Source organism: Adelges cooleyi, unplaced genomic scaffold (genome assembly GCF_023614345.1).
Source record: "Adelges cooleyi isolate 19-005CV unplaced genomic scaffold, UGA_ACOO_1.1 ACOO_flye_CR_arks_rails_tigmint_CR_PRNA_9, whole genome shotgun sequence".
NCBI lineage: Eukaryota > Metazoa > Arthropoda > Insecta > Hemiptera > Adelgidae > Adelges > Adelges cooleyi.
Window position 1 is genome coordinate 1720692 of NW_026096579.1, and position 15774 is coordinate 1736465.

A 15774-nucleotide genomic window follows, 5' to 3' on the forward strand; every position below is an offset into this window, starting at 1 on the left:
TATTGGATACAATTTTACTTATATCGAATGAATGTGCTATAAAACTAATAAGACGTTATATTATTATAATCACAATATTAAACATTGTATATTTTAATTTAATACATAGTTATAAGCATAGCATTTAGAAAATCTAATGTTATTAACATTACTCAACAATTATGTTATTACATTTTATGCATTTCTATGTTAGTTGATACTACTTACATTATTGGATATCCATTAGTGTAGCCATTTAGATTACAACCATACAACTCATAACGAAAAATCTCTGAGGAGAACATTACACTTACATTTTTCTAGCGTTCTTCCCTACTCGATTGCCAAGGCATTGTTTTATTAACTCCATTATAGTTTTAAAAGAGAAACATCTACCATAAAACTGAAAGAGGATAAAACACTTTAAAGGAAATTACTTATCTGATTTTTAAAAAAACTACTTGCGAAAAAAAAACTATGACTAATATAAAAATGTTAAGAAAATAATTATAATGTTAAATATTTAATTAAATTTTAGATATATTAAAAATCAGACTTGTCAAAGATTTGTTATCGTTTTAGTTCAGATCCATGTAATTAACTTCATTAAAAGTCAACACTTTTTACTTTTTATTGTTTATTTTATTTGTTATTATCAAAATTTCGAAATAGTTTTGTAACAAGTTATGTGTAATCTTTTATAATCTAATTCTAAGAAAGGTTTTTTTTTTTGGTAAATTTGTATGCTGATTTTACTTTCTTTTTTTTGTCTTTTCTTACTGTTTCACAATATCAAACTGCCTGTAAAGTCTTAGATTTAGTTCTATACTATTAAATCGTACAAGACACTAAGTAGTAAGAGCCGCCGGTTAAAACTGTCTCGATATTAAATTAATAGGTATTTAAAACAACGGATATATTGCAGTAATTATAATGAACCTTATATCTTCTACAAAAATAAGAACAGAAAAGCCACTGATTGTTATTTTTTTTTTATCTGGAATTTTCAACTCTTATAATATAATGAATTGAATATTGTTTGTCTACACGAATACACAATGTTGTTAAATAATAGAGTCAAAATTCTGTGAAGACTTTTAACACAGTCAATCAATGTTTAATGGTTCATATACTTTTATGGTTATGTTGTAAAGTTTTTTACAGAGTTTAAAATAGTTGAGTGCGGCCGTGTAATAAAGTACAATACTGAATGTCAATTTGTGACCATTTTAGTTTTAAAAGTAATCTTGAAACGAAATAGGGTCCACAAAAGTTGGTTTCAATGACTAAATTTTGTCTTTGTACAAAAACAGTTGAATCGTATGTCAACATAAAATATATAATGATTTCGAAGAGTCATCTCAAAGCCCCGATTTGAATTGATTTAAAACGTTTTTTTTTTTTTTATATTGAATGAATAAATTAACCCATTTTATGGTAATATTTACAAAAACTTTAAGTGGCTTAAATAGCGTTTTTTTTTTTAAAAATCTGGAATTTCAGATACCCATCAATAATAAGCAATAACAAATGATTGTGATAAAGTAAGAATATAAAATTGACTCGAACAGGTTTTTTTATAATAACGATAATAATGATACAACATTATGTTAAAATTAAAATTGTTATTTTCATAAGTCATAACGTGAATATATACAACTTCACTTATAAATTTATCAAAGATAAATCGTAACGGACTGACAAACACGTAAATACATTGTGAATATAGTATATTTTATGGCTTACAAAGTGTTTTTGTCAACCAAGTTTAAATTCAAGTTATTTCCTCAGTAAAAACTTGTTCTGCATGACACGGTATTGTGTTTCTTACACGGCAATAACGTTGAAGAGATTCTCGCATAGTGCACACCTATGGAAGGGTCTCGTTTCATCAAAATGGGATTTTTCTCCATATGGTGCTTGTAAATCTTCATTGTTTTTGTTTTTTTTTTTATAATCGAGTTAATGTTATTGCTTCAACTATAAATTCACACGGCGAAAAAGAGAGACCTCGACAGTCGTATAAACTTTTATTGGGTTATATTATTCTGGAGAAACGCAATTGTGCGCGCTGCCATTTCATACCGACTATAAAAATTCGATATCCTATAAGTATCGAAAAATGCATAAACAAATATATATATATATTACACAATAATTTTTATCCGCAGGTCATAAGACTGAGGGCATTTGGCGGTCGATCTTCAAAAAATTGTCTGCAAGTATTAAAATGTATTATCGCAACTAAGTTTTATTCTTCATTGTTTAGTTGAAAAAAGCATATTATGATTATGCGACTGTTGCGCTTTAATATAATAACCAATAAATTATGAAATATATTTCTACAAGATAAACTTTGTATTTCTCTATCCAATCGGCTTAGACGGGATTATCCATTTTTTTTTTTTAGTTTGGGATTACAGTTGCTTGTTGCTCTACCGTTAAATTCATCCTCCCCAGAGGGTATGAATAATCAGAGAAAGAAACTTATGCATGTGCTCGTTCTTAAAGACACAGATCAATTTTTCTTCAAAATATTTTTCAGGACTGCTTAGATCACAAACTGGTGTAGTTACATATTGAATAATACCTATTAATTTTAAGTAAAATTTAATTAATATTTAAATTGCATTTAATGATAACACTGGCTCCCTCGACATTTTATTGGTTCCATAAACCGCGTTTGGGCCAATCACAGTGTTCTACTAAGATTTCTGCTGATGAGTTTGAGCTGATGAGTTAAGTTTATTGAAGTACTTACGCTACGATAAGTATTGATTTGATGGGATGAAAGCACCGAGAGAAACAACATTATTTTATCAAAGTTTCTGTCGCCTTGAAGTATTTTCTCGGTCGGCCATTCGAGGGTCGGTAAATTATTAGAGTGGCCGCGGAATATTGTACTTAACGTTAAGTAATTTAACTCTAAAGGGACTGTATTTGGTCTTTAAGCGCCGCTTGTAATTATCAGTAATTGAATAACGCTATACAGAGTACCTTTCACTTATCCAAATTCGTATTATTATTATTATTATTATAAATACCTATCTGTCGGAGACGAGTTTTTGGAATAACAGCAAACGCAAACTTGCAACTGAAAGTGAATCGATAAAATTAATTTGCGGGGGGTTTAAAATAACCTATTATATTTTGACAATACGAATGATTGGACAGAAGTGGCAAGGTGCGCTGGAAAATAATGCGAGGCGCACGTCGCGTTGAATTTGACGAATATGATATTGCCAGCACGAATAATGTAGTAAAATAAAATTGAAATAAAACTAAAAAGATATTTTCCCCCTGCCAGGGTGGAAATTCAACGTTTCCTCGGGCTATAAGGTAATTCGATGAGTATGACGAATGATATGTGTACGTCGCACGCAAACCATTTATTTCCCCACAGTCATTTCTTATGGTAATTTTTTATTCGCCGTGATACATTTTCAGTTTTTCATTAAACGTAGAGACAGATTTGAAATTTTTCAACTTTTTTTCAGACCACTGGCTCGGTCTTTTTTTTCTCTTACGAATAATATGTTTTATGAAACAAACTTTTTATATTTGCATGTTTATCAGAAAATAAGTTTTGTCTTGCCCGGATAAATAAGAAGACTATAAAGTTTGTTACGATTTACAATTCAAATACTTATTCATAATAACGAAAATTCAAATCTCGACTCGTTAAAGTTTATTTTACCTGTACATCAATTGGCAAGTAAATATTTAAATTGCTCGGCCAATTTGTTTCGTGAGATAGTACAATATAGTTTGCTTGATACTTGATTGCGTTGAAATAATAATAACATATTGTATATATATTTTTTTCATCTGACCTATGCCATCAAAACTGGCAATAATAGAAATTAAATGGGAAACGCAAAATAGTAAAATATTACAAAATCGTTCACTAACAATAATAGGTAAAATCAGTAAATTCATTTTTAGAGATATAGAAATCCATTGGGGATAAATAGATAGGTTGCAGAATAACATAGGTTTATCAATTTACAAAAATAGAAAATCATACTTGTACGTTAGTTTATTTATCATTTGTTGCTTAAAAACTATAATATTAATAGGTCAATATTTTTTAGACCCTTCATTTAATACCCTAAGAGTTATCATTATAGTACCATTAAATTTCTATTATATTTATTTTATTTCGGACTATATTACTTTTTTTGTTACAGTAATATTAAAAATACGATATTTATGTTTTCTCTGGCAAATGCTAGACTACGGCGGTCACATTAAAAAAAAAAAAAAGAATTGTCTTTATCTCACGCCTTCAATAAATCACCAAGTTTAGGTATCAAGTCAACCTCAGCTCGAGTCACAAGGAGAAAACGACTAAATAATTCTGAAATAAATCGTTGGGTTACCGATTTTCTTTTGCGTAGAGTTTTTTTGTATTCTACTTTCATCGGATTGATATGCAAAGTGGATTCCTTTTGTAAATAATACCTTTTTTTGCTTTAAAATGTATCCGGCTGGCCGATATTAGAAAATACACCGTATCAACTTCACAGAATAAGGAACTTTTTTGGTTAAATAAACTGTTTTCGATTAGTTCATCTGTTTGGGACTTTAAATATTTGAAATACGGATACTTTAATGTTTCCCGTCTCTTTTTGTATTTAAACTTTTTCTTCGAGGGTCACAAATAATACTAACGGTTAACGGTTTACATATAATATATGCTATTGCTTTATTTGAAATTTGTTATTGCATACAGTATACACTATATTATACTTATGATAAAGTAGCAAACGGTATTTTCGAACATTTAAAGAAATATAAATATATAGGTATTATGTTATAGTTTCATATTCCCATGGCTATGATTCCTTTCATATATTTTTTTACTAACCTTCAGTCATCACAATAATAATTTCTGTCATTTTCGAAGATGCATTCTTAGTTTAATCAATATTATACTCTTGTGATTGTTACACAACAATTATTGCAGACTTCGACCTTCAATTAAAAGTGACAATTGTTTATTATATTGTATTCATGATGCAATTTTAGCGCATTTGTAAGTATGACAAGTAGAAGTGTTTGCTTGTTGAATACAAGAAAAGGTTAGAGGTGATAGCAGTATCCGAACAATTCACACGAATCAACGTATAACGGAGCTAAAAGAGATACAATCTAAATTGAAGGAAGACCATTTCAGCTGTGAAATGTTGTTTGCACAATCACGTCGCATAGCCGGAAGAAAAGTGCTGATTAAAATAATTGCTTCATGAGAATTATTGTGAACCAGTCGTGCGTACAAGGAAAAGACGAAAGACATCATTAAAGGGCGCAAAAAGAAAAATTGAAAATAAAAACGTAAACGATCGAACACAACAATTTATTTACCATGTTGTAGTTTTTAGTCTACTTTTTTTTTATGTCTAGTAAGGTTTTTTTTTTTTTTACTTTGTAAACTTCTTCAAAAGATATATCAATAGAAAAGTTATTATTTTTACCTTATAAATTGTATTGTTTTAATATAGTAAAGGAAACAAATTACCAAGTCATCAATTGATTTTTCTGGTTAAATTTTTCATTAAGGGGATACATGCGGTCTGTTTTTTTGACATTTTTTACCAAAAAGCCAGACAAAATTTCGACTACTTAGGACGGTCCGATTTCTATTGTGTAATGATATACGAGTTCTTAGACGACTTTTCCAAGTTTTATAGGAAATATATTTTAACATTTTTTTATGTAAAAACATTGGCTTTTAGTATTGATAAAATTGCAAACTGAATTAATTTAATTACAAAAAACAGTAATTTTTAAATGAAAGTCGGATTCCTAAGGCTGGACCAATTAAATACGTTAATATGGGGGGGGGGGTATGTTGTAATATATTGGTAAAACACTGATAAAGTACTTACAAGAATGGTTAGACAAAAATATTATATCCGTAATATCTACCAAAGAAATAGTTGATTATTTTACGTTTGAACTAACAATAAGGAAACAAAAAAAAAATAGATTCTAGCCAACGCAAAATTTACATTTATAATTGAAATGACTTTTTGTTGTGCGTTGTGCGGTCTTCGTAGTTTGTATTAAGATAGCTTAGTCCATTTCTAGTAATGTAAGCTATATAGCTTACATGGGTATCATGTCGTATGTGGTCTGCATAATAATATTTGACTCGTGTGATTAACTACTGTTCTAAACTGCATGCAAATTAAAATACATTTTCCAGTAAACATTCGAATTGCATGCCACCATTTATAAGCGCGTTTCCTAATTGCATTATCCATTGTTTGTTGATATTTAATAATAATTATTATTAATATCCCATATAGGAACAAAATATACACAATTTCGCCTGATAACGAAATAATCGTGTAAATATAATAATAACACTACTACGGTACTTGAAACCCAGAATTTCTAATTTCTCATATCTTAGAATCCATATTTTAGTCCAAAATATGACATCAATTAAATTTTTAAATTATCTGTCCAATGCATAAGCTATGACATATTATGTACCTAACAAGTAACAATATATTGCGGTATTTAATTAAGGTACACCCTGTACATGCCCTCGTTATGATACTCGAACGGACAATAATATTCTTGAACAGAAAATAGAAATAGCTGTGTAAACGCATCAAGATTGATTACTTGTAAAGGGACGTGAAATTTATACACCACATGACATGCAATATTGTACATAACAGTATATCCAACCAAGTAGGACTTTAGCAAAATAAAGTAGACGTATTAAGATACATTATACAATACAAATTTAAAAAAACAACTACTACAAAAACAGGCTCGAGTGGCTCTGAAATCATACTCGGGATTCCCATTAGTGTATAGATAACTATTTCATTATAGCGTTTTCTGTTGTTTAGGCATAGTGTGTGTACACAGATTAAATACCCTAGATCACTAATTACCAAAACGATAACGATTGTTCGGAGAGGTGGGGGGGGGGGGGTTGTTAACGATTCAACTAAATGCATTAGTAGACGTAATTGTTTTTAGAGCGTGTAAATAATTGTTATAATTTGTCTGGACGTCTACCCGACGACATTCTTTTAAAACGCGCTGTTTGTCGAACAAGTATAGATACAATACGGGGGAGGGGGGGGGGTGTAAACGAGTCGATTAAATGTCTAAGTGTAATAATCCGCTGACTGGCTGAAATGAGAATAATCGCATTATTAGCTTACGGGCTATTGTATTCCACGATATGTTGAGCAATATACTTTAAGAGAGGTATTATTATGTATTAAAAGCTCGATCGATGAACTTTTTCTATTACGAACGATTGATGGTCACTGAAACGTGTAAACGGAATGTGTCCGAACGAGTTTTAAACCTAACCCCGTTATTAAAACTCGCGTTTAAGACTTCTCGAAATACGTTTTATTGAGCTTATAACGTGGAAAGTTTTTCGGCGAACGCACACTGTATTCTGTGCGGCAATAAGTAATGGCCAAACCCGGGTCGCACACACTCTATATAGTGTATAAGACTTTGTTATAGTGTTTTGTTTTCTCGGCGAAACTGTGCGCTCGCCGTGTTGACAAATCTCCAATACGGCCGTGATGGAAAATAAAACCGCCGGACTTACCTCTATTCCGTTGACGAACCAAGTCACGGTGGCAGCAGGATATGTCATTATGGCACTGCAGTTGGCTTCTAAATATTCACCTATATTGTAATAGTCCCGGACGCCATCTAGTCTGGGCCCGTCTTCTGGTAACGCTGTGTAAGAAAAAAAACCAAAGAAAATACCGACAAAATTAACTTGGAGTTCCACAACGGCAGTTGCCTGTTTTATTACCTATGACCGTCAAATTTGATTCTTCGACTACCGTGGGGAAATTCGGAGCGTCCGTGGATACTTCGCACTTGTAGTTGCCATTGCTGTTCCTCGTCAAAGGATACAAGACGACCGTGTTGGCCGATGATTTTTCTTCCTGTAACACAGATCAACCCAAACTATGAGCGACGCGAGACAAACGCGACGTTTTCCGAACATTTCTAGTAGCTCGCACTAGGTTCGTTTGTGTTTGCCGTTTCGCTGTTCAGTGTAAAAATTCGTGCACATAAATTGCAATAAACGTGACGGGATACGGTAATATTTCTGTGGTTATATGATGTCGAAAACTTTCGGTTCAAAAATGTTATGTATACACACTGGAAGTATGAAACATTCATTGTTTCATCTCTCGTTTAAACGACAATGGCAAACGCTATCTTTCGCTTTCTCCCGCCTAACCGAGCCGCCCTAAGCACGCGAGAAAAGTTTTGTCGTAATTTTTTAGCATGTCTCGCACTATGTTAACAGCTATAGAGTCTGTTTGCCCTGCCCGCCGCGCCGGAGAACACAACCCATCGAATATAATGTTATCATTTAAAAAAAAAAAAAAAAACACTTCACTCACGTCCACGTGAATGCCGTCCAAACCGAAAACCAACGTCTTCGGGTTTAGCTCGGGTGTATACCGGAAGAACTCGTGTTCATCTTTGTACCATTTGACGGAATACAAGCTGTCGCCGCCGGTGTCGAAATGGCAGTTGAGTGTAGCTGAACTTCTGAGGTCCACCCAACGGGGTACGTCTAATTTTAACAGTTTCAACACTCCTTTGCCGGCTAAAAAAATGAAATAAAATAATATTAAATCAAACGAATTGTCTATTATGTTTTGTAATATTGTGGAAAATATCGGGGACGATTCGGGCAATTTAACGTAACCGCTTTACACGGTCGTAATGGTAGGTGTTTATCTATTAACTGCTTTAAAGCAAATGCTTTTTTTTATTTGTTGGTTTTAATCAGTCTGGTCTAGTTTGATGCCCCCAAATCTTCAATTGCACGAATTTGGCCTTGTGTAACAATGCATAAAGTTAAGTTTGGATAGTTAGTTTTTAATTAACTTATAACTAGCTGTTCCTCAACTCCTTCTCCTTTGTTACTCCAATTCTGACATTCGAGTTTTCCTTTACTATAAATAATTATTAATCTCTTTATATCAGGCTTATCGCAAATCCTTAATTAGAATAAATAGTGAAATTTGCATTTTTTTATTATACTGTTAAATAGGTTAAAAACATTCGTGAGAATGGAAATGGGCTAAGATCGCCTAACCGACTTAACTTTGCTAACCATCCATCATACAGTAAATATATCTATTCATGAGATGTTATAGATGGATTTACAAATATCAAAAAAAGATATTTTATTTAAGTATAATATTATATTATTTACATTGATAGTGATATACAGTATATCATAAGTGATTTGTTAGTATTTAGGTATAAAATTTTGTTTTTTCTTTTCTTTCGTTAATAATAAATTTAATATCAATTTAGTGTATATTTTTAATTTATTATACAATAAATGCGCCACTGTGTCGAGGATAAACAAATAGTTGAATGATAAACTTGGTCAGATTAACCTACAATGTTAGAGGGAATATTTGATAATAATCCCAATAATTGATCGAGTAATTTAAATCGGACTATTGTTTATTTTTCATTAAAACATTTGCGTTTGAGTTTATTTATTTGCTATTATTATTAGCGTTTGACGTTTTGAGCAATATAACGATCGTTTAATCGTTGAATTTAAAATGAACCTATACTAAAAGTTATCAATTTATCTACGTATATAATCGAATATAAATGTACTTCAGCCACTTCAGAAACAATACAAATTGTGGTACAACTTACACAGTATAATATTTAGTATGCATATTACTAATACCGTAAAAAAAAAATCTTAAAGTGGAAATGAACATTGTTTAATAAATGTCATTTACAAACAGGGATAATGGCTCACGTAGAATGGTCGAGTTTTAATCATTTTTATTTTGTTTCAAAGATAAAAAATGTTAACAAGGCAACGCCATTTAATGTAAGGCAGTTTAATTAAATTGAATATTTTATGTTCATTTTTTTTTTTTTTTTATAATTGATAATTTTATAAAAACCAGAGGTCAATGCCGTTTTGTGGGAATTTTTCCTTTGCAAACTAAAAAATGATTATTAATATCCGATCACTCTACGAGGTGTCATCCCCGTTACCTTAAAGTCATTTTTCACAGTCAATATGGCTATAATTCAAATAAAAATCGTTATACGCCAGAAATTATACCCTAAAACTAATACCAAACATCATAAAAATTATAATGAATAAAATGTATTACAAATATGTTTAACTGTCATATATTGACAGTTTCAAATACTATAATTTATGTACAGTTGAATATTATTAAATAGACAAATTTACCTAGTAGGTACAATCAACTATAAAGGTCATTGGTATTTTTTATTTGTGTTCACTGAGTAAATGTATTTTTTTAAACATTTATTAGCTTATTTTTTTTTAATTATACAAATTGAAACTACTATGCGTGTTCTATATAATTTTTCTACTAAAACACATTTAGACTACTCCTACTTTTTGCATTTATTATGTTTTAAAAAACTCTCCAACAAATGGTTCAGTATATTTATTTTCGATGTGTAAACATTTTTTGAACGACTTTTAAATTTGTTTGATGGCTAAATCATTTTTCTACTTCATCCATTACATACCTACTTTATTTTATATTACAAAATTGTCTGATAAAATATTGACTTTTCCAGACGACACTTAGCTTATATTTATTTTCCCCTTAAAATTATTTTTAATTTATACTTGTTTAAACAATACCGTTGAGTATTTTTTCGTCTATTAAATAAATTATACTACTCAATTATAATAATTATCCGCTTAATATATTTTTATTCTAGCATTATCCATTCGTATAAAGCTATTGTTCATTACTCTGCTTCATAAAATGTCAGTTTTCATACAAATATTTGTTAAGTGCTTTCATGGCATCCACACTGTCGGCGATTGCAGTGAATAGCCTTGCATTTGTATAGAACACTAGCTATAATACTTTGCTATCTAGATAATGAGTAAAATTAATTAGTGTTTCCATCTTCTTATTTTATACAATTATATTTTATATAATTATAATTTGTCTTAGCTGTTGTTTTCTAAATACAGTATTTTAGTAATTTTAGTTGATTTGTTTGTAACATATTCTTTTTTCAACTCTTATCTTTTTGCTCTTTCCAATCATATAAATTCCGTCTATGAACCGTGTCATCTGTACTCAAAATCCATTCACTATTATACCTTATCACTAATTTTTTCTTTAAACCCTAAAATTGATTATTCTACCGTGTGTTAACCAGGTGATATTACTAAATGTAAATGTACACAATGATGTGTTGATAACGCCTATCTAAACTTTAATAATATGTCGTTTAATGGGAAAATAATACAATTACCTACTTGTCAGTCATAAATTAAAAAAAAAAGATTTGCTGAATACTTCAATTAAACAACGTTCCAACTGTATGTGTGCGGTTTATTGTTATTTGCAATGTACAAAAATTGCAATAACAATGTATGTTACGTGGATATTTCAAAAGGAAATTGATTATGGCCGTAGTATTATTGGAAAGTCGTTGGGATGAGCTGATCCGGAAAATTTGGCAGAGCAATGGAGTGGATGATGACGAGCAGACAAGAGCGATTGAATTTTCCATTAGGGGCCATCCAAAAACTTTCTTAGCGCAGAGCTTGTCAAGCTGGACGGCAAAAGATAATGTCTTCGTGTGAAACTTTGTATCGAACGGGATTATCGTCTGAGACTAATTTAGAGTCTTTAGCCAGAAGCCTTTTCTCCTACTTAACTAATTTATTCCACGGTAAAGCCGTATAGATTGTGTTATAGCTATTTAACATAGCCGACTTGTCGTTTCGCGTTGGCTTTGCTAATATAAGTGGTTTTGAGTAACAGAACAAAAACATGAAAGTTTGATACTCAATATTATACCCGAGAGAACTTAATGCACGTATCTTTAATGTTATAAAGCTATTGTTTGATGTGTTTTAACGTTATGATGTTTTAATTGTTAACGCCGTAGTATGGATTTCTATAATAGTATTACTATATTCGAGTACTTAATAGAGATAACATACTTAACGACGTGTCATAAACTGTCCACAATAGTTTACATTAAAACGGTTACCATACAGTGTATGTAATAATTATTAATTATTTATAATAATGCATTTACGTTCGAACGGTTCTTCCGAAAAAGAGTGGGCGACTTAGATCAGCGATCAATTAAAACACTCGAGTGCACTTAGGGTTACCTTTTATAATTATTATTGTGACGAGATAACGAGCTACTGTGGACGGGGGGATGTGGTAGAAAAGAGAGCGAATAAGATAAATATGATATTAAAATTCAAAGCGCATACGAAATGTTTATTGCTCAAACGCGAGCATGTGAAAACCCGTGGGACATCCGTGTATAAGTATATATACACTGCGCACAGTGGAATTCCCCGTATGAGAGAGATAGAAAAAAACCTAGTGTGTATAATGTATATGTGTGTGTGCGTGTGTGTCGTTTCTTTCCTGCAAGCCTACACTATATTCGGTAAAAACAGCTGTGTAAGAAAAATCTACCATCTATGTTTTTTTCCCTGTACCCTCGCCGTTCAAACGACAGAGTCGTCACGCCGATAAAACTAAATCAAAAAGATTATATCGACTCGGGGAAAATAAAAGTTCCATAAGGACCCTCGTGGGAACGTTATCCTGTTGTCCTGCGGTGGCGGCGCAACGTTTCGGTGGCTTTTGTGTTATTGTTCTTTGCCGGAGAAACCCTTTTACGTGTTCACCCCGCTCCTTTCATATTCATGTCGTTATTCTTAAAAAAAAAATAAACACTAATAAGTGTTGTATCTGAACAGTGATAAAAAAACAGCGAGTGAGACACAAAAATCTCTGCTAAAAAAAAATCATATTTTTTTTTGGGAAACAAACGTGTTGTAAATCTTAAAAACTCATGTCGATTCGATTATGTGCAAAAGTGTAATTGAATGACCTCTAGGTTTTTGGTGAACACACACCACACACGTATGTATACGGTATCGCAGAAAACTGATTTCTGAGCGGTCAGTCGAAGCGAGGGCTTGATTGAATTAATAATAGTTTACAACACCGGATTAGTTAACACAAAAGCCAGGGATCAAAAGGGAGAGATACATTTAAACTTTTGCCTGGGGTCGAATAGCATATCAAGCTAACACCAATATATATACATATATCCCATTAACCACTCTGTAGACCAAGACTGCAATTAGCTAGTTAAAACTGATGATCTAGCCCCGCTGTAGTATTAACTTTGGAACCCACATTAATTACCGGCAAGAGCCCATGCACCTTTGATAACGAACGGATGTATCAAAGTTTAATGCTTTATTATATTATAGAAAGGGTCGACTGACTTAGTTGAGTAAATATTGCTTCTAGCTAAAACCAGTTGTTTTATTAATAGCACATACAAATATTCTAGTTAAACTGTTTGTTTCATTCGCAATGTAAAATGCTTACATTTTTAAATAGCTACCTTATTTACTTACTTGCTGTACTTCAAAAGTTAAATGTTATATAAGTGAAAATGATCAACTATATTATGTAAAATAAACATGTATACAAATTAACAAACTATTTAAATTATAACTAAGCCTTTTGTGGTGTGAAAGTCAATAAAAGATAAACGTTAAGTTCATTAGATGTAAGTCTACGAGGAGTGTTAATATAAAGTATTATTCCCCCAATACATTTTACACAGATGTACTGTTTACATAACAAAACTTTAGTTTAAGTGATCTAATCACATTAATTTTATAAAAAAAAACTACCCTAAAGCTAGTCGTTGTCAGATGTTATCATTGTTCAGTTTCAAATTGATAATTTATCCAAACTGTTTTAGCCAAAGGCAATTTTTCAAAATTACGATCAAGTAGTGTTATACTTAATGGTATTACACATGTTTTTAGTTATTTAATTTGGTTAACCCATGTGTTCATACTTGATTCTCACATGAAAAAAAAAATATATATAAATAATCTTCAAAGAAAAAGTTTGACATTTTGTGTTAGCTTCGGGGTCGCAAACAAAGATTAAACTACATCTCGTGACGTGTACAGTATGGAAAGCACCTTATTCGCTATTATATTATATACTATCCCCATTGGTCCGTGTATAATCCCTTGACCTGCCTAGCATTGATCGTCAATGAAAAGTGTTTGGGGACTGGGAATGACTTTCACGCTGCTGCGTGCTTTCAACACTTTTAATACATTTTTTTAAGCTCTAAAGGGAAATCCATTATCCCTTTCTAACCATTTTGAAAACCATTATAGCTGACAAACGTTTAAAGTATAGCCTAGCTACAATTAACTTCGGCGGCATGGCTTTGAAAATGCCATTTGGGCGATTAGCAACAGCCGTTGAATTGAAATAACTGTCAATACTTTTAACTGTAATGCGATAACCTAACCTGAAAATTGTGTTTGGAGTCACTGACTATATTATACCACGAACCAATGATATTGGCAAACAATATATTATTTTTCATCTTGGCATTATTTCAACAGAATGCAACATTATATGGAAATAATCGTTTTGGGTATGTACAATACAACAAAACTAAAAAAATATGTAACATTATTTGAATTTCGGATGATGTTATCAACAAAAACTTTGAATTACACTTTTAAATGTTGCTTAAATTTGATAAAATAGTTTAAATGTCGATTGTACATATGTAATTATTTTGAAATCGTGTAGTCTTTGTGTATGTTTTTTTATTTTTGTAGTGGGCGATCGATGAACAATTATCTGGACTATAAAATTAAAAAATCCGCAATCAATGCTATTGCGCTAAAACAAACAGACGCGTTGTGCCCGTCAAAATCATTTTCCAACAATTAGGTCCGGTATCTATGATTAACTACATAATTTAATATAACGATATTGTCAATCAGTCAGTGTTTACAATCGTTTTAGATTTATTTATAAATGGTACGTCATGCGTCCATTCAACCGAGTGTAATGAATTAATAAAATGCTAGCCGGCGCAACATTCAAAGGCTTTGTTCGAGAGGCAAATAATAAATAAACCCATTTTAACTCTGGTCCCGGGGCAAAATAATAAATCCATCTTATAACTTATCACACGCGCCGGTGAATAAAATAACGATTAAAATTAATTTTACAATTATATTAGATCTACTCAAATAATGGCTTGGTTATTTTAACGAGTGAACTCACATACAGTAAAATAGTAAAATATGATTGTACAATAGCAGCCAACAGGTAATTAGCTTAACATTGTAATTCGTTCGGTGGCAGTGGCGCGGGGATTCGTTTAACAACGGTCTTAATATACTAATAATGATCTTTTCTCACGTTTTATTTAAAAATTAGTCCCGCTGACCTCTTTAATTGGACAATCCAATTAATTAGCGCACAGTCAACCAAAGGTTTACCTACCACTCCCTGCGAAACTGATTATTATCAGTTTGAAAAGCAATTTTTTTAATTTAAAAAAAAGTGACGTGAATGGTGCTGAAAAATTAACGAGATTTTTTTTATTCACTATATGAACAATTATAATCCTATACTATATTGTATTCTGAGTAATTGATTTATGGATTAATATTTAAAAACATGTTTTATTACAACTGCCGCGGTTAAATATTGTGCTTTTTTAGTTGGTACTAATATACTATAATATTATGTGCATAAGCTTGGTAAAACAAAAAAAAACTAATTTAATTCCATAGTATATAGAAAAAATTAAATCCACGAATAAATATTATTAAAATACAAACAATTTCTCGTATCCGTAAAGTATTATAAGAGTTATAAGCCATTTGTATTTTGTCATATAGGAGCGATT

The 15774-nt window shown here is 31.2% G+C and overlaps 1 protein-coding gene across 1 annotated transcript in view; it reads right to left on the reverse strand.

Moving 5' to 3' along the window:
• Positions 1–15774, reverse strand: part of LOC126846397 (uncharacterized) — an 80359-nt gene that overhangs the window by 12727 nt on the left and 51858 nt on the right. The window contains exons 2-4 of the mRNA XM_050585756.1: positions 8394–8602; positions 7790–7925; positions 7577–7710 (exon numbers count right to left, since the gene is read on the reverse strand). Coding sequence (XP_050441713.1) covers positions 7577–7710; positions 7790–7925; positions 8394–8602 — 479 coding nt within the window. The remainder of the gene's footprint in view (positions 1–7576; positions 7711–7789; positions 7926–8393; positions 8603–15774) is intronic.